At 42.6% G+C, this 19,522-nt stretch overlaps 2 protein-coding genes across 14 annotated transcripts in view; both read right to left on the bottom strand.

Moving 5' to 3' along the window:
• The window catches only part of LOC124063706 (serine/threonine-protein kinase BRSK2-like), a 77,090-nt gene extending 75,872 nt beyond the window's left edge, over positions 1-1,218 (bottom strand). For 2 of the 12 annotated variants that reach the window (XM_046397677.1, XM_046397660.1), the window contains exon 1: positions 635-1,218. In XM_046397677.1, the coding sequence (XP_046253633.1) occupies positions 635-728 (94 nt within the window). In that variant the 5' untranslated portion in view covers positions 729-1,218. The remainder of the gene's footprint in view (positions 1-634) is intronic. The other 10 variants (XM_046397634.1, XM_046397644.1, XM_046397700.1 and 7 more) reach the window with 7 other exon arrangements.
• A 5,507-nt stretch (positions 1,219-6,725) lies between these two features.
• si:dkey-85k7.12 (up-regulator of cell proliferation) lies at positions 6,726-17,294 on the bottom strand. 2 transcript variants are annotated; one of them, XM_046397599.1, is made up of 3 exons: positions 16,842-17,294; positions 15,125-15,199; positions 6,726-12,395 (listed from the first exon to the last, which is right to left on the bottom strand). In XM_046397599.1, exons 2-3 carry the CDS (start codon positions 15,159-15,161, stop codon positions 7,729-7,731), a joined length of 4,704 nt encoding a protein of 1,567 aa, XP_046253555.1. In that variant the 5' UTR covers positions 15,162-15,199; positions 16,842-17,294; the 3' UTR covers positions 6,726-7,728. The 2 variants fall into 2 exon arrangements, with proteins under 2 accessions (XP_046253555.1, XP_046253566.1); XM_046397610.1 differs by lacking the exon at positions 16,842-17,294 and adding an exon at positions 16,096-16,795.
• Positions 17,295-19,522: the final 2,228 nt, after the last annotated feature.

Here is a 19,522-nt window from a genome sequence, read left to right as displayed (position 1 = left end):
CCAGATGACTCATGAACCAACACTGGTTTCTGTTTTCTTCCTCTTTACAGACAGTCAGTGAACATCAGCCCGATGAGCAGACACTGAGACACACAGCACAGGGAGGCCTGCCATCTCAAAGCGTCCGAAAGGCTCCAGGAAGGAGCTCCGCGTTACGCGCCGTTAAGACAAACAAGCAGAAACGTGTCGTGTCTGGCTGCAGCTGCAGAGAGTGTGTGTGTGTGTGTGTGTGTGTGTGTGTGTGTGGACCGGACAGTGCAGCATCACCGCTCTGCCTCTTCTGCAGAGAGCAGCCTCAGCAGAGCGGGCCCGTGTGACAGATGGACGCAATAACGGAATTAGAGACGAGAAAAATCACAAGGGCCCATCATCACCGGGCCTCTCTGCCTGACGACAGGGATTAAAGGCACACCGCCATCACCACCATCATCATCATCATCATCACCACCGTGAAGGCAGCATCTCTCCCCGCACTCAGCACAGCCGCATCCGAGACAAACATCCGCACTTTGTCAGGCATTTCCCCGCATCGGCACGTTCACAAACACGCAGCGCCGACGCACAAACTGCAGCCCAACACGATGTGAGCGCGTCAGGCGCGCATCTGGAGCCTGTCGGAGGGGCTTTCACTAACCTGTCTGTCCTTTGCCCAGCGTCTTCTCCAGGCGGTACGGTCCCACATAGTTGGCGTAATGCCCGCTGTTGGCGTCCTTGCCCGACGATGACATTTTTTGGCATGAAACGACTCGCGGGGACTATTTCTTTCTCTCGCGTGTCCGTGCGTGACGCGTTTCTGCAGCAAAAAGCGCAAATCCGCGGCGCGGCGAGTTCGCCTCGCTCGGCGTTCCTGGCGTTTTGGGCTGCTGCTCGCTGCGATCTTCGTCTCCCCGTGCGTGCGTGTGTGTGTGTGTGTGTGTCCACGTCTCTCCACGCTCAGTCCTCCGCTGTCCTCGTCCTCAGGGCGGCTCAGACTGCGGGTTTGAGTCTGGGCGTCATGGTGCCGGTGCCGGAGGACGGTGCGCTGCAGCCCCGCTGGGTGTGATCTGATGGTGGGACAGCATCGACTGCCGCTGCCTGCCGCCCCAGCAGCCCGCGTCAGCACACAGGCGATGTGCACGGACACTTCCGGTGGTCCCTTTCAAAATATAGGCTGTTTGTTTCTCATGGCTCCTTTTGTTTCTTGCTATCATTGTGTAGTCGCTGCAGTGTTGCACGTGACATTTAAAGTCCTAACTTTTGTATGTAGAAAAACAAGTCCTTAGCTGTAAAAAGGTCAGTACTTCTGCTCAATCGATGACAAATATAACAATAATAACAAACAAATAACAAATATAACAAATAATAATTAGGCTAGAAATAGTAGCTGATTCATTTTTTGTCAACCAACTAGTTGTTTAAAATCCTTTTTTGGTAATTTTCAAGCTAATTTCTGGATTATAAAAAGTAAAAGTATTTTATTTTGCGGTATAGAAGCTAAAATTGACTGAATTTAACCCCACATTTCACAGCAGTGCATTAAATATAGAAACCTGTCCACGGGGAGAAAAGTGCAGCAGACTTTTCCGCCTCTGCTTTTACTTCAGTTCACGTTATAAGCTGTTGCTGATTTTTTAACACTCAGAAGGGATCAGACGTGCGCGCATCTCAGTGCTGAGGGTTCGTGTTCTTGTTTGCCGTTTAAAATCCATCTCAATCAACTCACAGCAGAAGTTATTGTGCGAAATGTCGGGTTTTATTTTGAAGATCAACTTGACTAACTTCCTCTGTCATTCCGGCTTGACGCAGCCGCTTGAATCAGGGAAGGCGCATGCGCATATGGCTGGCATCGCAGGGGTTGGTGATTGAATTCGGGTCCAGGTGACAGCGGGAGATGAGAAGCTGCCACCGTTCAAAACTGATGCGTTTATCCATAAATAACCCAAAGACAGAGCACAAAACACATTAGAGTCCGCAGAACGCCGGAAATCTCCCAGAATGCACCGAGGAGACACACTGCACTGTTCCTGTCGTCACACAAAGCTCCAGTTTTTACCTCTGATCTCTTGATTTCTAAACTTCTGCTCATGTTTTCCATTCAGCCTCGGTTAATTAAAGATGGAGGATCACTGTCTGTCACAGTGTGTGTGTGTGTGTGTGTGTGCAGTGGTGGTGGAGGGTAAACATGTTACACACTGGGACACTCTCACTTGATTAAACCAGCGGTTGGTGACAACCACCATCTATCTGCCTCATCGCTCCTTCACAACAAAAGCCTTTTGACCCAACACACTCGGCGGCAGATGGATCCCCCGACTCCTCCCACCCTCCTGCCACCCCCCTTCTGCCTCCCTTGTCCTTATCTACCCCCCTCACCCTAAAATCAATCCTCCCCCTGTTCCAGCCCGGGTCCCTAACAAAGACAGGGGGCCTCCATCTTACCACGTAGTCGCTATGGGACCACTTTCCCCCCAAATCACTTCCTGGTAATTAATGTAAGACTTCCCACCCAGGAGGCGGTGACCCCTCATCCACAGCTCAGTGATGAGTCTCACCATGCAGCCCGGTCTCTGCTGTCTGATCCACCGGAGGCTGTGATGCTGTTTGACAGCTGCAGACGGCGGCGATAAAACCTCACCGTCCCCATCTGTCCAAATCAGCCCAGTGTCTACAGAGAGGACACAACACTGAGGTGTGTCTCAACACGTCTCCTGAGGGTTTCATGGTGTTCACCCAGCACTGGTTGATCTCTGAGGAGGTGGAAGAACTTGACTGGCCCACACAGAGCCCTGACCTCAACCCCATCCAACACCTTTGGGATGAACTGGAACGGAGATTGTGAGCCAGGCCTTTTGGTCCAACATCAGTGTGTGACCTCACAAATGCTCTACTGCATGAATGGGCACAAATTCCCACAGAAACACTCCAACATGTTGTGGAAAGCCTTCACAGAAGAGTGGAAGCTGTTAGAGCTGCAAAGCTGTCTGTGTGTTTACAATGAGACGTCATTAAAGTCCCTGTTGGTGTGATGGGCAGCTGGCCCAATACTTTTGTCCATGTAGTGTGCATGACGAAGGCAGAAGCTGAGGAGTCAGACTTGAGTCATGAATATGATGACTTCAGACTTGACAGAAGAGTCGGCTGCACTTTGGGCTAAATGCTAACATCAGCTCACCTGCTCACAAGGCTTCTGTTTTACGGCTGTAATGTTGACCATGTTGACCATTTCACTTTAGCTTGTCAGCATGCTAACATTTGTTAATTAGCAGTTAACACTAAGCACAACTGAGGCTGAATATGCACCCAAGAAACAATAAAGTCTGACTGAAAGCTGAGCTCTGAATGCAGAACTGGTTTTCAAACTGGTGTGAAGGCAGGTCACACACACTGAGGCCATGAAATAATTTCACCTGCTGACTCCGGCTATGTGAGTGTGTGTATGGAGCTAAAACGGTGACGCACATTCCTACAGCGCCTGATGAAGAGGGAGATAAAGATGCGGTGGGAGTCGGCCACAGGGGGCGCTCTTCACTTCTCAAGACATTTCTGGAAAAAGGAGCTTAGCCTGCAGTCTATTTCTGCATTAGTCAGCTCTATTGTGGCTGTGTTGCCAACGGAGCAGGATAATGCAGACACACACAGACACACTCACACTCACACTCACACTCACACTCACACACATACTCACACTCACACACACACTCACACACACACTCACACACACACACTCACACACACACAGCTCGCTCACATATTTCAAGCCAGAGAAGCCAAATGAGAGAACATCTCCTCTGACAGAGTGAATCATGGGGACAAAATGGGGACTGAACTTTTGTCCCAGAATTCATTTGAGGGAAACTTTCACAGAAACGTCCTTTAAAGGTTTGTTTGTGAGGAACATCACAGTGGAGCTTGTGGTGTCTGGACACAGAACATCCACCAACAACATGCATGGAGATCACTCAGCTGATTTACTGCTGAGGCTCAACATCTCAGTCTGCTGCTGCCGATCACAGACCAGAGGACTGACAGCACAGCCTTTTGTTGGCCTGTTTTTGGCTCCAGTCTGCTTGTTTGCAGAATTCTTTGTTCTTAGTAGAAAATCATTTTTTGACCCAGTTTGACACATGTGACGTTTGTGAATTTAAAAGATAAACTCAGAAGAAAGTTGCAGCTCGTTGTGGAGATAGTGAAGCGTCTGTAGCTTCTCTCACAAGAACATGGCCGTCTGTGCTCATAACTGCAGCCATATGAAAGCAGAGCATGTGGGGCGGCTCTGCACACCTGCAGTTCATGGCACCTTTCAGACAGAATCGAAACATGATTTGTGTCTCGCCGTCGACAACCAAACATGTTCTCCCTGACATCAGGTCTCATGGTGGTCGTCTGGAGGGTGTGGGACTTCGCCTCTCTGTCTTCATGGTTGGACGTGTTGATATTGATATTTGTGGTTTTGAAGAGTTATCTTTAAAATGGTTGTGGTGCTCCAACCAGCAGGGGGCGCAGTCATGTAGTGACTCTCTGCATCTCCGTTACGGAGAACGCAGATACATCGGTACGCTGTTGTCCTGCCTCGTCTTTAGTCTCCTGAATTTCAGGTCAGTGATGTGCCAAACACCACATAAACCACACAAAGTCAGGTAGAGAAACGTAAACTAACTGTGTGAGCACATAGTTAGTCGCTAACGTATGGTTTTGTTTGGGTATATGAATTTCAGTGAACTACACTTCAGAGCTAAAGCTCATAAGTTATGCTAGTTACGTTTCATCAGACGCTGTGGCGCGCACGTTTCCTCCCCCGTGAAAGTACGTACAGTTAGTGAAAGCCTTTGTTTTCTGGTTAGTTTGGTTTACTGTTTGGTGCCCCGTGTTAACCTAACATGTAATAGTTGGGTGCTCAGTTAATGTTGAGATATTTAAAGTAACGGTTTTATGAGTTTGTTAAATTGAATTCTGAGCCTTCTATGCAGTTAAGTGCTAAACTGTTACCGGTAATGAAAGTTTGTAAATGCATTCAAATCAATTTAAATGGGGAATTATATCATGGATTTTGTATGTTGTATTGATGTAAACATGTATTCTGTACATGGAGATTTAGTTCCTAATGGGTATTTGTTTGACATGGAAACTGAAATACATGTGTTACATGACATTGGACATAAAGTCCAATGATTAACATGCAGTTCATTATTTTATGTCACTAACTGTGTGTCCAGTGCTCCTCGTAGTCTTGTGTCTCTCCCTCCCTCTCTCTCTCTCTCTCTCTCTGTATCTTTCTGCAGGTATCTCTCCATCCAGATCTTCAAGCTGAACTGTAGCCGGCTCTATGACCAACCCAATGTCTACTGTTGACATCTGCCTGTCATTCCTCTATGTACCGACTATGGGCGGGGTGGTTCTCCCTACGGGCCGAAATCGAACTGATATGATAGTGATTCTCAACATCACATAAAAAAAAAGAATACATGAATGTTACAGCAGTTCATTATAATTTTCATTACTATAATTTTCTTATAACTTATGAAATGTTAAAATCATATTGAGGTGGTAGCAAAAAGTGAAACTAAACAGTTGAGATTTTGTTTTGCTTATCTTTTTAGTAATGTCATTTCTCATGTTGTTAATTGCTTTCCTGCCTGTACAACATCCATTGCACGTCTGCCCGTCCTGGGTGAGGGATCCCTCCTCTGTTGCTCACCCTGAGGTTTCTTCCATTTTTTCCTGTTACAGGTTTTTCTGGGAGTTTTTCCTTAGTCGATGTGAGGGTCGAAGGGCAGAGGGAGGATGTTGCTGATGTTATGTTAAGCCCTTTGAGACAAACTGCTTGTAAAAATGGGCTATACAAATAAAGTTGACTTGACTTGACTTGACTTGACTAAAGTATACATTGCATGTAAAGATGATTCTGGAAGGGAAAATGTACCTATTCAGGGAAATGTTTAATAAATATAACAGCAGAGTAATTAAACACATCAGTACGCTGTTGCCCTGCCTCGTCTTTATTCTCCTGAGTTTCAGGATATTTACCTGTTCATGTGGTGTCGTCTCGGCGGTACCTGCTACATGTTCAGGCTGTACAAGATGACTTCCACCAAACTGTCATACATTTATTACTGACACAATATCAGCATTTCGTTTTAAAATACCCTCATTATTGTCAGTACTGCCGAGTATCACAACAGCCCTGTTCTAAAATGTGAAAGTGTGTGTGTGGGATCATGGAAACCTCCGTGACCCCCCGCTGACCTCCTGCAGGAGCCTCGCCTGCCTTGTGGCTTCATGTTATTTTTGTTTGGACCCACAATTTTTGTGTGAGAGAACAACTGAAGGGAATAAAAACAAAGTGTTCAACCTGCTGCTGTTCAGTTTAAATGGAAGAAGAACGAAACAAGCCAACAAGCAACTTCAAACAGTTTGTGATTCTCCTTTTCTTGTTTGAGCTGTAATGTTCCCTGATGATCAGCTGTTGCTCAGTATGAACATTTCCAACAATAAATATCTTACATTAAATTTCAGACAGAAGCCGCCCACAAAACAAAAGATCCAAACTGTGACGAGGAAACTTGTTGTTCATTTCCTTCATCCATCACACGCAAAGGTGCTGCCATCTAGTGGCTACATTGCAGAATAGCAAGACACAACAAACTTGCTTGTGTTTGTCTGATGGTGATGAGTTTAATGAGGAGATTTATATAAAATGCTGTGCAGTGAAGACAGAACACAGTAAGACACAAAACAAGACGTTTCTCTGAATGTTCTCAAGTGTTCTCTTGTTTTCCTCTTGTTTTAATCATGTGGAACAAAGTCAGTTACATCAACACACATTTCTTATTCGTCTTATTCATTGTCATCTGTCTGAAAGAAGAAAAATCAAAATGAATTCGTTCCAACATGTGAAGGGATTTGCACATGAAGCACAAAGTCTCAAACAAACCAACTAAAACTGATTTATTTACTGTCCATTCTGAAGAAATAAAACCATAAAAATGAAACATGACATGAGAAAACATAATCTCATCACATGGCTAACATCATTGTGTTAGTTTGATAAAAATATTATTGAAAAAGAATAAATCAAGATAAAAGCTGTGAGTATTTAAAAGTCTATAACAAAGTCAGCACTGAAGTTCACTGACTTGTATTTTAATTCCTCTATTTTCTTTGTAAAACTTTGATCTGCAGTTAACACGAAAACCAACTGTGACTAGAAAAATAAAAATTAAGACTGGAATCATGAACAAACATTAACGACAAATAAGAAAATAACTTTTTCATGGTCTTTGAAGTACATCATCATCATCATCATCATCATCTTCAGCATCACGTGCACACTGTCATACATGTTGCACATCTCATCTTTAAAAGGAAAAACAAAAGACTTTAACCAAAATTCAGAGCTGAAATGATCTCTGTAGCACATCATCAGTTTCTGACTGTCATCATGCAGGAGCACCAAGAGAAATGAAACAAGGAAAATAAACATTTGTCATCTGTAAAACAAACACTGAGAGAAAAGGATTAAAGGCTTCATGTAACCTCATCACTCATCAGGTTCACAAAGGATTCAAAAGGAAGATTTGTAGTTTTATAAGCAAACATAATGAATCCAGCTGATCTCATCAATTCAGTCTATTGATTTGTGTTTCATTTGACTGATTGGTCTTCTTCTGATTCTGAAGGCCCCAACATGTCTTCTCCAAAGTATTTTTGTATATGATTTGTTTGTAGATCTTTACATGGACTGTTTGTTATTCAGTTCTTGTTGAAGGCATCTTTTAACCCTTTCAGTGCTTGTTCCTTTGTGATGCTCCTCCAGGCCTTTGGAACATCAGCTGGCTTGGCTTTGTATCGTTCAGCAAATCTGTCATTGTATTTTACCAGGACGTACTTCCAGTAGTCAGATGCCTCCATGCTGGGGTCTGGAGGAATGTCCCAGTCTGGATAGTATGTTCTGTACTCCTTGTAAGGATGCCACTCATGTTTAGTGTCTGAGTTTCTGAATCTACTTTCACTGTGCACAGAAGTTGTACAAAGTGTTTCAACCAGCTTCTCAGTGTATTCATACCTACAGCTACCAAGAGCTTGTGGCCGATGAAGACATGCGTGATGTTGCTTGTGTTCTTTGCCTCCAGCCTCACAAGGAGCTTTACAAAATGGACATTGTCGTCCACAGCCAAACATCTGCTTGAAAAGCTCATCCTGTGGTTTGTTTGGAAGTTTGTTCAGCATCTCAGTGATGCCTCCAGACTTTAAGAATTCCTCTTGCAGCTGTTCCTCCTCTTCCCTCAGAGATTCAGTGAGGCTCTTTCTAAATGGATGGAATGTGCTTTGGATTTTAAACAGGGCCGTCTTTTCAGCCTCCTCTGAAATTGAGATGTCTTTAATCAAATGTTTGCGTGTGTTTTTGATGAGCTCTGTGATGCTGTCCTTGTTATCAGGCAGCAGATCACCTTCCTCTCCTTTTGAGGCCTGTTCAAATGCATCTCTTATCTTTTTCATGATGGCCTGCAAAATCTTCTTCTTCAGTTTGTTCAAAGTTTGGTCCTTATACATTGCTTTCAGGATCTGCTGAAATATCCAGTCCTTAACATATATTTCATAGCTACAGATGTACTTGACAAAGCTGTCAAAGTTGTCCTTTTGCATCAGCTCTTCCTGAATGTTGTACTGGAACTGATGGCGGGAACTGTAGTCTGCTGAACGGAAACTTGTTAACATTTCATGCACGATCTCAGTTCCCAGAGATCGACTGATGTAACCCTCAACAGCAGGTCTGATGCAAAGTCTGACAAAAGCATCTGCTTTGCGTTGGCAGTCATCTCTCTCTTCATACAAATCAAGAAAATCTGACAAGTACTGAGGCTTGAGCTTCTCCAGCTGAAGTTTGGGGTCCCTTTCTGACAAAAAGTTCTTGTGCATTTTCTGGAACTCTCTGGAGGCAATGCCACACATGTGAAGCTTCAGGTCAAACTCAAACTCACAACCCTTGAAGGATTGTTTCAGGGATCCATCTACTTTTTCCAGAAGCTCCTTTGTGAAACAGTCGCTGTAATCTTTGTTGGTTTTAGCAGTATCACATACAAACCGTGTGCAAGACTCAATGACTCGGTCTGCAAAGATCTGCAGTTCTCTCTCTGTATCTTTTCCCATGATCTGTTTGTTAAAGAAGCTGACAAACTTGTGTTCATTTATATGTTCACTTTTGACCTTAAATGGATCCTTCCCAATGTCTTTCAGATTTCCAATTTTCTGTAAATCCTCATTGACATTACGGTTGAAGAAATGTTCTCTGAGCTGGCAGAGGATTCTTTTAGAGATATCTTGTTCTTTCAGGCCAGACACATTTGCAGTGACCTCAGTCCACATCGTTTCAAACTCACGTTTCAGTTCGTCTTCAGACAGTTTGTGGTGTTTGCAGTCGCTCAGGAGTTTCATAACTTGTTCTTCAATCGTTTCTCTGTGTTTTCTTTGAATGTCTTCAGCCTCTTTTGAACTTTTTCTTAGCTCAAGTGCGCTTTTCAGTTTATCTTTGACTGAATGATTGTTTTCCTTTGCAAGACTTTCAATACTTTTGAAAAAGTCAGTCTTGTATTTCTCTATCAGATGCACATGTCTGTCTGTCCTTTTGTAATATTCCTCAAGTTTCTTCTTCATTTTTGTCTCTTGGTCTGCTATTTTGTCCAACGTCTGCAATTCTTTTGATTTAATCGGTTCATTCATATCATGGAGTTCTAATTTGTTGTCTGCATTTAGGATTTCTAACTCTGCCTCATTTTGCCAGCGGAGAATCTCTTTTCTGAAGTCCCATTCCCATTGACTGAACTCCTTGCAAAGGTTGTCGTACGCTTGAGCCACAAGAGTGTTTCTGAAACTGAAGATGAAGTTCTCATATTTGACTGCTTTCCACAGACTTCTCCTCCATTCTAAAAACTCTGGGATCTGTGAAACCTGATCACTTCGGTCTCTTTTCATTGTCTCCAAAAGGTTTTTCTTGAAATCTGCCACAGCTTCACTGTAACCTGTGTTCACCGGTGCCATTGGTGGGGTCCCGTGCCAGAGTCCTGGGATGTTCCAGTTGTTTTTTTCCACGTCATAGTCCAGCACATCTGTGAATTTCTGTATGGAAGGGTGCCTTTCCATTTCAGCTGCAATCTGAGTCATTTCATTGAGTTGGTCAAAGAGTTGCTTTCTTTCTGGTTGGGTCTTTTCATGAGCTGAAACTCCAGCAGCATTCTGGTGCACAAAATGACAAACTGGCTTTTTACCAATTTGCTTCATTCTCAAGAAAGCATGAATGGCAACTTGCAGGACATCTTTCATTTCTGTTGAGTTCTCCATTGCAATGTTGATGATGGTAGCATCACTTAAACCAATGACAAAGGTAGCCAGCTGGTTGTCATGTTCATAGCTGTCCTCTAGTTGAGCCAAACGAGGAGACTTGAGACCCTCTGTGTCAATGAGGACTATAAAGTCACAGTTCAGCTTAGACTGCATGTCCTCACATACTTTGAGGAAGAGCATGTAAGCTCCTCTTGTGCATCTGCCGCTGCTGACAGGAAACTGCACACCAAACATGGTGTTGAGGAGTGTTGACTTCCCACTACTTTGAACACCCAACACAGTCAGTACCAGCAGTCTGCTCTTCTCTCCAACCTTCTTGTGAAGCTCCGTCAGCACATCTGTCACCCATCTTTCTGGGATGTTGGAAGCATCTCCATCCAAGAGCTCTAAAGGACATCCATCCAACAGCATTTCAGCCGCCAAACCAGGGAGAGCAGACATTTTACCAGCAGCTAGTGACTGCAGAGAAAACTCGTAGATCAGCCCCATCTCTCTCATGTAGTGCTCTACTCCTAAAGAGCTGTCCAGCAAATCCTGATTCAACTCTGCAACACGTTTTACATCATTTTTCTTGCATTGCTCTTTAAATTCATTACGCAGCTCACTAAGTTTGTCCCGAGAGTGTGCATCAAGCTTGAATTTCATCATCTTAAGGAAAACATCTCTTTCCTCTTTGTCACTTGTCAATAAGGCTTCAATAAAACTCTCCATTCCTTTGGACAGTTTCTGTTCGTGTTGCTCCTCCCTAATTTTTTTGTTTGTTGCCCGTAGATTAGATTTATACTCTTCGAGGCCTGACTCTCCAGCATCTTTCATCCTACATTCCTGCTTCTCTAACTGTGAGAACTTTTTCCAGTTTTCGCCTTGCAAAGGAAGTTGTTGTTTTTTGTAGTCTGGTATACTTTCCATGTCATCCATGATCTCCTCAGCAACTTTCTTTTGTTTGTCAGTTTTGCCTTCATCCACAGACAGACCAAGTTCAACAGCTTTCTCAAGCATGTTTTCAATGCTTAATGTGGTTTTTACATCAGACAGAGATGTCTTGATGGCTGAGCAAAGTTTATCTGAAAACCTTGCAACATTTCCTCTTGTGTCTTTGACTTTCACACTGGTCTTTGGTAAATCCAGTTCCTTCAGTGCTGTCTTGACAGACATCATGTCCTCTTTAGTACTCTCTGCCTTCTGGTTAACAACCAAGAACAGTTTGGATTTCACATCTTGAAGAAAAGTCAGAATCTTTTGCTCATCTTCTTCGACTTTGTCCAGGAATACAAAGGTAGCAGTTGACACTTGAAAAAGAAAAGTGAACTGTGTGTGTGGCTGACCAATGTCTCCTCTCAGATTGGCAAAGGCAACTGGCTCTGGAAATACGTCAAGATTTTCATTGCCACAGGGAAGATACCAGCAAACCTCTGCCAACCCATTGGCAATTTCTCTTTCATGTGCTCCTTCTTTCATATCTCTGTGTATGAACATGTTGTTATTCTGCTGGCCACGACTGAGAATATGATTCAAAATCTGGGACTTGGATAAACTACAGTTTTTCAGCCTCACAAAACAGTAGAATGGTATTTGTGCTTGGACAATGCTGGCTTCAACAAACCCTCTTGATTCAGCCAAGCGATGTGGACGCCACTCTTTGACGATGTCTCTCAGAGCCCCTAACATCAGGGCACACTGACTGTTATTGCTATGGGGCAACAGCAGTGGGACAGGAAACTGGCACATTGACATCTTGAGGGCCATTTCCTGTTGCAAGAAGCTGTCAGCACAAAGGAAGAGTGCTGTGATGAGGTCTACAGGGTTAACTTCATTATCTTCTGTGGAGTCATCATCAGTGTCATGATCCAGGTCAAAGAGATCACCACCTTCCTCCTGATTGGTTGATAATTGTATGATGCTCCGGCAATCTGCATTGATTTTAAGCAGTTCTCTGAGGAAGCACCATGGTATGTCCTCCAGTGACTGGACGGCTTCATCAGAGATGTTGTTTTTGTTGATCTCCAAGAGAGACCGAAGAGTGAGCTTGTTGGGATAAAATGTCTTCAGCCCAAGTTTGGAGAGAAAGTTCAAAAGCTCTAAAAGAGACAAAGAGAATAAAAAAGCTTCAGTATATAAACAACAGACTCCATCTTTATCTGTTTATCCCATTTGTCTTTAGGTAACAATGAAATATTTAATGAGATTATATTAAAAATATTTTGTTTAACTTGCATATTAAGTCAATCAAGTAACTTTTTGCTCCCCCAGGGGGAAATTAAAAACTATAATAACAAATTATGTTTTTTCATTCACTTTCACACTTTTGATAAACTGTTGAGTATTTACTCAGCAGCAAGAAGTTCTAGTGAAAACCTTCCACAGTGAGATCTGACTGCACGTTTTCATTGATGTAAAAACAGCAGATTAAAGCTGTGGTTGGAAAAGTTGGAGAAACAATCAAGAAGAAGCTCGATTTTCACTGCATCCAACCTAAAAAGTCTCTCCTCCTCCCTTCAGGCCTCCTCTGAAGCACATCAACATTCACTGACTGCCTCTTGCTGGAACATACAGCATGTGTGAGCAGCAAGCTGAAGTTATTGATAGATGGTCACCACCTAAAACGTCACTGTGGTTGTGAAGTTGCAGCACATCATTGCCATAAACAACATCATTATTATTATGTTATGCTTTTTGTGGTGTGTCTGAACTGCATAATATTCGACATAAATATATGCATTATGTAAGTAAAGCTACACCTTTGTCAGTGAGCAAACTTTTTACAGTTTTGCTCCAATGTGTGTTAGTAAAGTGGCTAAAGTAATAATTAAAGAGAAAATGATTAATTATATTCCCTGCAGTGTTAACTATAGCCCCTTTAAAACTGATCTTTTTGTGGACAGTGCTACAACCCCATTGAGAAAAACACTCGACTCTGTTGCCCCCCTAAAACAGAAAACGATAAAGCAGAAGAGATTAGCGCCATGGTACAACTCTGAGATCTGCAAACTCAAGCAAAACACACAGAAACTCGAAAGGAAATGGCGTTCTACCAAACGAGAGGAATTTTGACTGACCTGGCACGACAGTCTCAAGTCATACAGAAAGGAATACCAGAACAACCAATTACTCAGCGTTAATTGAATAAAATATTTGAGGATTTCCAGTCTAGTTTTAGAGCTCATTATGGCACAGAGACAGCGCTGGCCAAAGTCACAAATGATCTTCTACTTGCATCAGATGAGGGTCTCGTCTCTGTACTCGTATCGTTAGACCTCAGTGCTGCATTTGATACTGTTGACCATTAGATTTTATTTGACAGATTGGAACCCTTAATTGGCATTAAAGGGACTGCATTAAACTGGTTTCAGTCTTATTTATCAGATCGAACTCCGTTTGTTCATGTTAATGATGAATCCTCCTTATACACAAAAGTTAGTCACGGAGTTCCCCAAGGTTCTGTGCTTGGACCAGTATTATTCACCCTATATGAGCTCCCTATTGGTGACATTATTAGGAAACATTCAACACATTTTCACTGTTATGCAGATGACACACACTTAGACTACTGGGGATCTCCCATGATGCACTGAGCTTCTCTCTCCTCCTCTAACTCTCCTTCCACACATATTCATGCCCCATCAATGCATGTCACTAACTTGACTTCTTCCCTGAAGTCTTTGTGCTTTCTGGTCTCTCAGGTTCCCATGGATCGTGTCTGGACCTCCTGCTGTGGTCCTGCTTGACACCAGTGACTGTTATTAGCACCTGTGATATTTCTACATTATTATTATTACTACTATTACTACTATCAAAATCGTTATTATTAATACTGTCATTCCAATACCCTGTTGTTATTGCTGTTGTTATGCATCTCAGTCTATGTACCCCGAACCCCGTCTGTCTCTCTCTCTGTCTGTCTCTCTCTCAACCCAACCAGTCAAGGCAAACGGCCGTCCACATTGAGTCGGGGTCTGCTTCGAGGTTTCTGCCTTCTAAAAGGGAGTTTTCCTCTCCACTGTGGCCAAGTGCTTGTTCATAGGGATTTTGTTGGGTCTGTCTAAAAATCAAATTACAGAGTTTGGTGGTGAAGCTGCAGACCTGCATCACAGTCTTTAAATCAGACAAAATGATTCGGTGGATGCCTGAAAGGATCATATTCAGGCTGTTTCTGTCAGTGCAGTGTGCTGCTCTCTCTGTTGTTAAACATCAGTCTGACTCACTCAGTACTTCATCTCATCCATCCATTTTCTATACCGCTTACTCATCAGGGGCACGGGGTGGCTGGAGCCTATCCCAGCTAACTATGGGCGAGAGGCGGGTTCACCCTGGACTGGTTGCCAGTCAGTCGCAGGGCTGACACACAGACACACACATCTATATTGTTATAATGCAGGAGTCACTGCTGATCAGCCTTTTTTCAGTATCTTATTTTTGTCACTTTTAAACACTGAAGAACGTTGAACTCAACAGTCAGCACACCTTACACCATAATCCATTTAATAACTTCTTTTACAGTGACATCCTGTTGGATCTCTGTGTGCATATCAGAGATTAAATGTTGCTCATAGCAGGACAACACGTGGGTGTCTCAACCCTGTTAGTAACCTGTTGGCTTATGTGCATTGTTTCATGTCATTATAACTCATTGAGGTGCCGTTAATGCTGTGACATTTTTCATGCCATCTGTGGGTTTTTAGACTTAATAAAAACCTAAATTTGACACAGATTTCATTTGTACACACACACACACACACACACACGTATGAGTACAGGCTGAATGAACAGATGATCAGACTGTGCAGAAGCCGTCTGATTGGAAGCCTACCTGCAGGCTCCTGTCCTTCTGTGTTCAGTGAAGACATCGTCTGGCTTTTCACTTAACTCCTCTGTGCTTTCAAACCTGGGGACAACAACAAATATTTTATCTTTAACTTCACAGAAGCAAAAACACTGAATTCTTGGTATTTCAGATCAGATCAGTCAAAACATTCCACACAAACTGATTGCAGTCTGTCATTCAGTGCTTTCAGTGAAGCACAACTTCAGTGTAAAGCAGCCATCCAACAGCAGTAACTGCAGAACACTGAGACATTACACACAGCTGTGGAAAATAAAATACAGGCAGAAACATACTCTCTATAGTCAAAAATGATGCGGCAGAAGGGACAGCTATAATGGGATGGCAGAACGAGAGGTGTGTACCCACTGCAGCACCTGGACTGGACAGATTCAGGAACGTAGAGACTCTGCCCGGTACTCGCTGGGGATGTTTGTGTATACCGGATGCCAGAGGGCTGATGGCTGGTCAAAGTAGCGGGGAAGTAAAGTAACTGGGAAGTGAAGATCGTCGGAGCTTGATCTGGCCCATCAGTACACCCTCTCCTACTGATGATCAGTGAACTGAACTCTAATCTTTCTAGGTCTGTTACAGTAGATACACGCCTCAATAACAACATCCACATGTTTAATATCACAGTTCAGGAAGTTCACGTGAACAGTGGTTGGCCTGTTCACCTCAGAGATAACTGGTCAATGACCCTCGGTTGTGAGTAAGTCTGAACTCTGTACAGGGCAGACCCATCCCAAGAAGATAAATAACTACAACCGCATATCCGGGCTCCTTCTGACTGAGATCCTACGAGAGCTCCGTCACTCCGAGTCCAGCGCTGCCATACTTCACCTGTGACCTACATAAATTGTACTTCTGTGAACTGAAGATCTCTCTGATTTGTTCTTGGGCTTCCAATAAAAGAACCGGGCTAACATTCCAGAGAATAAAGTGTGACTGAAACTTACCCGACATCAGGCTGCAGGAGACACTGGGGCTGTGGCTGCCTGCTGCTGCTTTTATACCCCACACAGAAAGCGAAAGCATCAGAAACTACGTGTGCATGACTTTTTCTGTCCTCGTTTGTTTTCAGTAAACCAGTCTGTCTGCGTAAAGCGAAGGTTACTTTTCTGTGCGCTCGCATTATGAACGACACGCATTGTTATTTTAAGTGCGTGGATTCTGATGGTCATTGAACAGCATAAAGTTCTCCAGGTTGAACAAACGAGAAAATGTAAGAACGAGAAGTGCGGTGAGCTTAAGGTTGAGCAGAGAACTCGGCTGAAAGGAGTATTTGTACAATAATGTACTTTTAACATTTTAAGTATCAGTCGAGTAAAATGCGTCAGTCTTCAGACTCATGATGAAGGAAAATCCTCATCTGTTTCCACATCATTCTGTGCTACCAGACAGGCAGCCTTCACTCTTTTCTTCTCATGCTTTTGCTGTACTTGTTGTGTTCTGAGTCTGTTGAGACGCAGACAGGAAATGTCAGCCTCGCACTCACTGCCTTGTTGGAGATTAATTTCAGATCAGTTGCAGATAATCAAAATCTGTCGTTTGTGTTAGTGTAGTTATATTATAATACAGTTAATATACAGTTTCAGTGTGAAGACTTGACCAGCTATAGATAAATAATATTTGGATGAAAACTCAGACAGAAAGGACAAAACAGTCAAATGTTTCCTGAGAATAAAGTGTGACTGAAACTTACCCGACATCAGGCTGCAGGAGACACTGGGGCGGTGGCTGCCTGCTGCTGCTTTTATACCCCACACAGAAAGCGAAAGCATCAGAAACTACGTGTGCATGACTTTTTCTGTCCTCATTTGTACAAATGTGCCAAACAGATGTGTTTTCAGTAAACCAGTCTGTCTGCGTAAAGCGAAGGTTACTTTTCTGTGCGCTCGCATTATGAACGACACGCATTGTTTTTTTAAGAGTGTGGATTCTGATGGTCATTGAACAGCATAAAGTTCTCCAGGTTGAAGAAACGAGAAAATGTAAGAACGCGAAGTGCGGTGAGCTTAAGGTTGAGCAGAGAACTCAGCTGAAAGGAGTATTTGTACAATAATGTACTTTTAACATTTTAAGTATCAGCCGAGTAAAAAGCGTCAGTCTTCAGACTCATGATGAAGGAAAATCCTCATCTGTTTCCACATCATCCTGTGCTACCAGACAGGCAGCCTTCACTCTTTTCTTCTCATGCTTTTGCTGCACTTGTTATAATTCTGAGTCTGTTGAGACGCAGAAAGCATCAGATGCACCAAACAAACCAAAATGTCGGTTAAGTTTCAGTCACAGTCAAAAAACGAAATGAAATGAAATGACAGCTGAACATTAGTGGAGAGAGAGACAACACTTTTTACATTTGACAGCTGGCAAGTGATTGGCTAAAGGAAAAACATGACAGGATGTGAGTGGAAGAAAATGAAAATGAGATAGTGGAGATCAATGACTGCAGCAAAACGCCTGTGACTCAAAGGGCAAGTTCAAAGAGTTAGTCTTCCTGACTGAGCTTCAATAAAAGTATGATAGCAAAAAGTGTGGGCTGCCTGGTATCACAGAATGATGTGGAAACAGATGAGGATTTGCTTTCATTATGACGCTTTTCACTCAGGTGACACTTGTGTCTGTTAAACGTACGTTACCTGTACTGATAGTCCTTTCAACACTCTGCTCAACTCTGATGTCCCTGCACTTCTACTTCTTATATTAGCTTGTTTCTTCTAGTTGGAGAACTTGGCACAACAGCTGTGCTGCGCTCACTGCTTGTAGCATTGAGTGTAACAGAGTCAGAAATTAATTTAGATTAGTTTTGGGAGCCACCTGGTGGTGTTATTTTGAAGCTGCATAGCTAGATGTCATTGCACACAGAACTTACCCCAGCAAAGAAAAACGTTCCTTGCTGGAGGTGGGTGCAATGTAATGAAGCTGTTACTCATATTTGTATTTTTCTAAAGTTGTGCATCCCAAGGTTTACGACTTGTAGTGTGGTTATGAGGATTACTACTATGTAATTACAAAGTTTCAGATGATCTCTTTGTAAAAATAGTGTTGTATGATGGGTAGCGATGATGTGAAGTTGTTGAAAGAGCTCTCTGCTCACACCGTCTTACCTGTATAAGAAGTTTATTACAGGAAGCTGAGCTTCACATTAAGCATATGCATGTGAGAGGATCCCAGCCAATATGGATCACTCTACTGAAACATCTCTAAACACCTGCTTAAATAGTTTGGTTGCTTATAAAAAAAAAAAGAAAAGAGGAGGATAATATCTGGAAATTAACCAATGATCTTTCCAAGACACAGAGAAAAGAGGGAGTAATTCAATTTTCATGTATACCATATGCCTTTGGAGCTGGGGCCATAATTACTGAGGGGCCCCAGGAAGACACCATTCATACTAATCTCCAGATACTACAATAGTAACTTTATTTTACAGTAAACTTTGCTTAGAGTAAACCATGCTACTCTATGGCTTGCTCCTTGTCATTTCGTTTTGTAATTTTAACTTTAGATAACTAACTAACTTTCTTTTGCTCTTCATGTACACTGTAACAAATTTTCCTGTTAAATTACTGCCAGCTTCAAACTGTTATTTTACGGTGTATCTACTGTGATCTACAACAACAGTTTAATACTGTAAAAATATTACAGTATTGTGCTGTATGGAAAATAAACATTACAGTATTATACTGTCAGCTCTTTGTTGCCATTATACCGCTATTTTACAATTCCTACAGTATTCTCCATTAACAACTTATTACTGTAAAACTATGTTGAATACTGTAGAATGTGATCTTCACACTGATATAAGCTAATGATTTAAAAGTTTCATACTTAAAAATGAAAACCCCAAAAATATTAATAATAAATTAACAGAATACCACAGAGATGGCTTGTGGGCAGACAAACAGTGTGCATTTATTAAAGCTTAACATTTTTAGTGTCCATAAGAATCCATAAGAACACCATTAACATAACATTACATGTATTAAAATTTGTATTGTCCTCCCACATAAAAACTGAGTGGGTTTGGTTTGACTGTTTGGAAAGCATAAAGTACAAATCTTCATCCAATCCCACTTTAATAACTTTACTGCAAGTTTGTTTCCTGCTTTGCTCCACCCTTCACCCAAAACCAATTGCATAGCAACAAAGAAAAAAACTGAGTAAACGCTGACTTTATTTCACACATCCATTAACATCAACTACTAAACATATCATATGGTCCAAAAATTAACTTGGGCATTTGGCAGTGTGATCTGAACTATATTGGCTAAATAAAGTCCCACTCAAAGTCCATCACATTTTTTATGAGAGTGACGACCTGGGGATTGACTGTTGTTGCCTTTCTCTGGGAACTGAGATCCCAGAGAAAGACAACAACAG

The sequence above is a fragment of the Scatophagus argus genome, chromosome 1, assembly GCF_020382885.2.
Source record: "Scatophagus argus isolate fScaArg1 chromosome 1, fScaArg1.pri, whole genome shotgun sequence".
In the NCBI taxonomy this organism is placed as follows: Eukaryota; Metazoa; Chordata; class Actinopteri; family Scatophagidae; genus Scatophagus; species Scatophagus argus.
Note: the sequence above shows the minus strand (reverse complement) of the source record. Positions and strands in the feature narration are given on the sequence as shown.

Excerpts from the sequence above, each read along its gene's own strand:
- si:dkey-85k7.12 (XM_046397599.1), bottom strand. The coding sequence starts at position 15,161 with ATGTCTTCACTGAACACAGAAGGACAGGAGCCTGCAG. Across the intron at positions 12,396-15,124 it reads AGAAGGACAGGAGCCTGCAG|AGCTTTTGAACTTTCTCTCC; the intron begins GTAGGCTTCCAA and ends TGTCTCTTTTAG.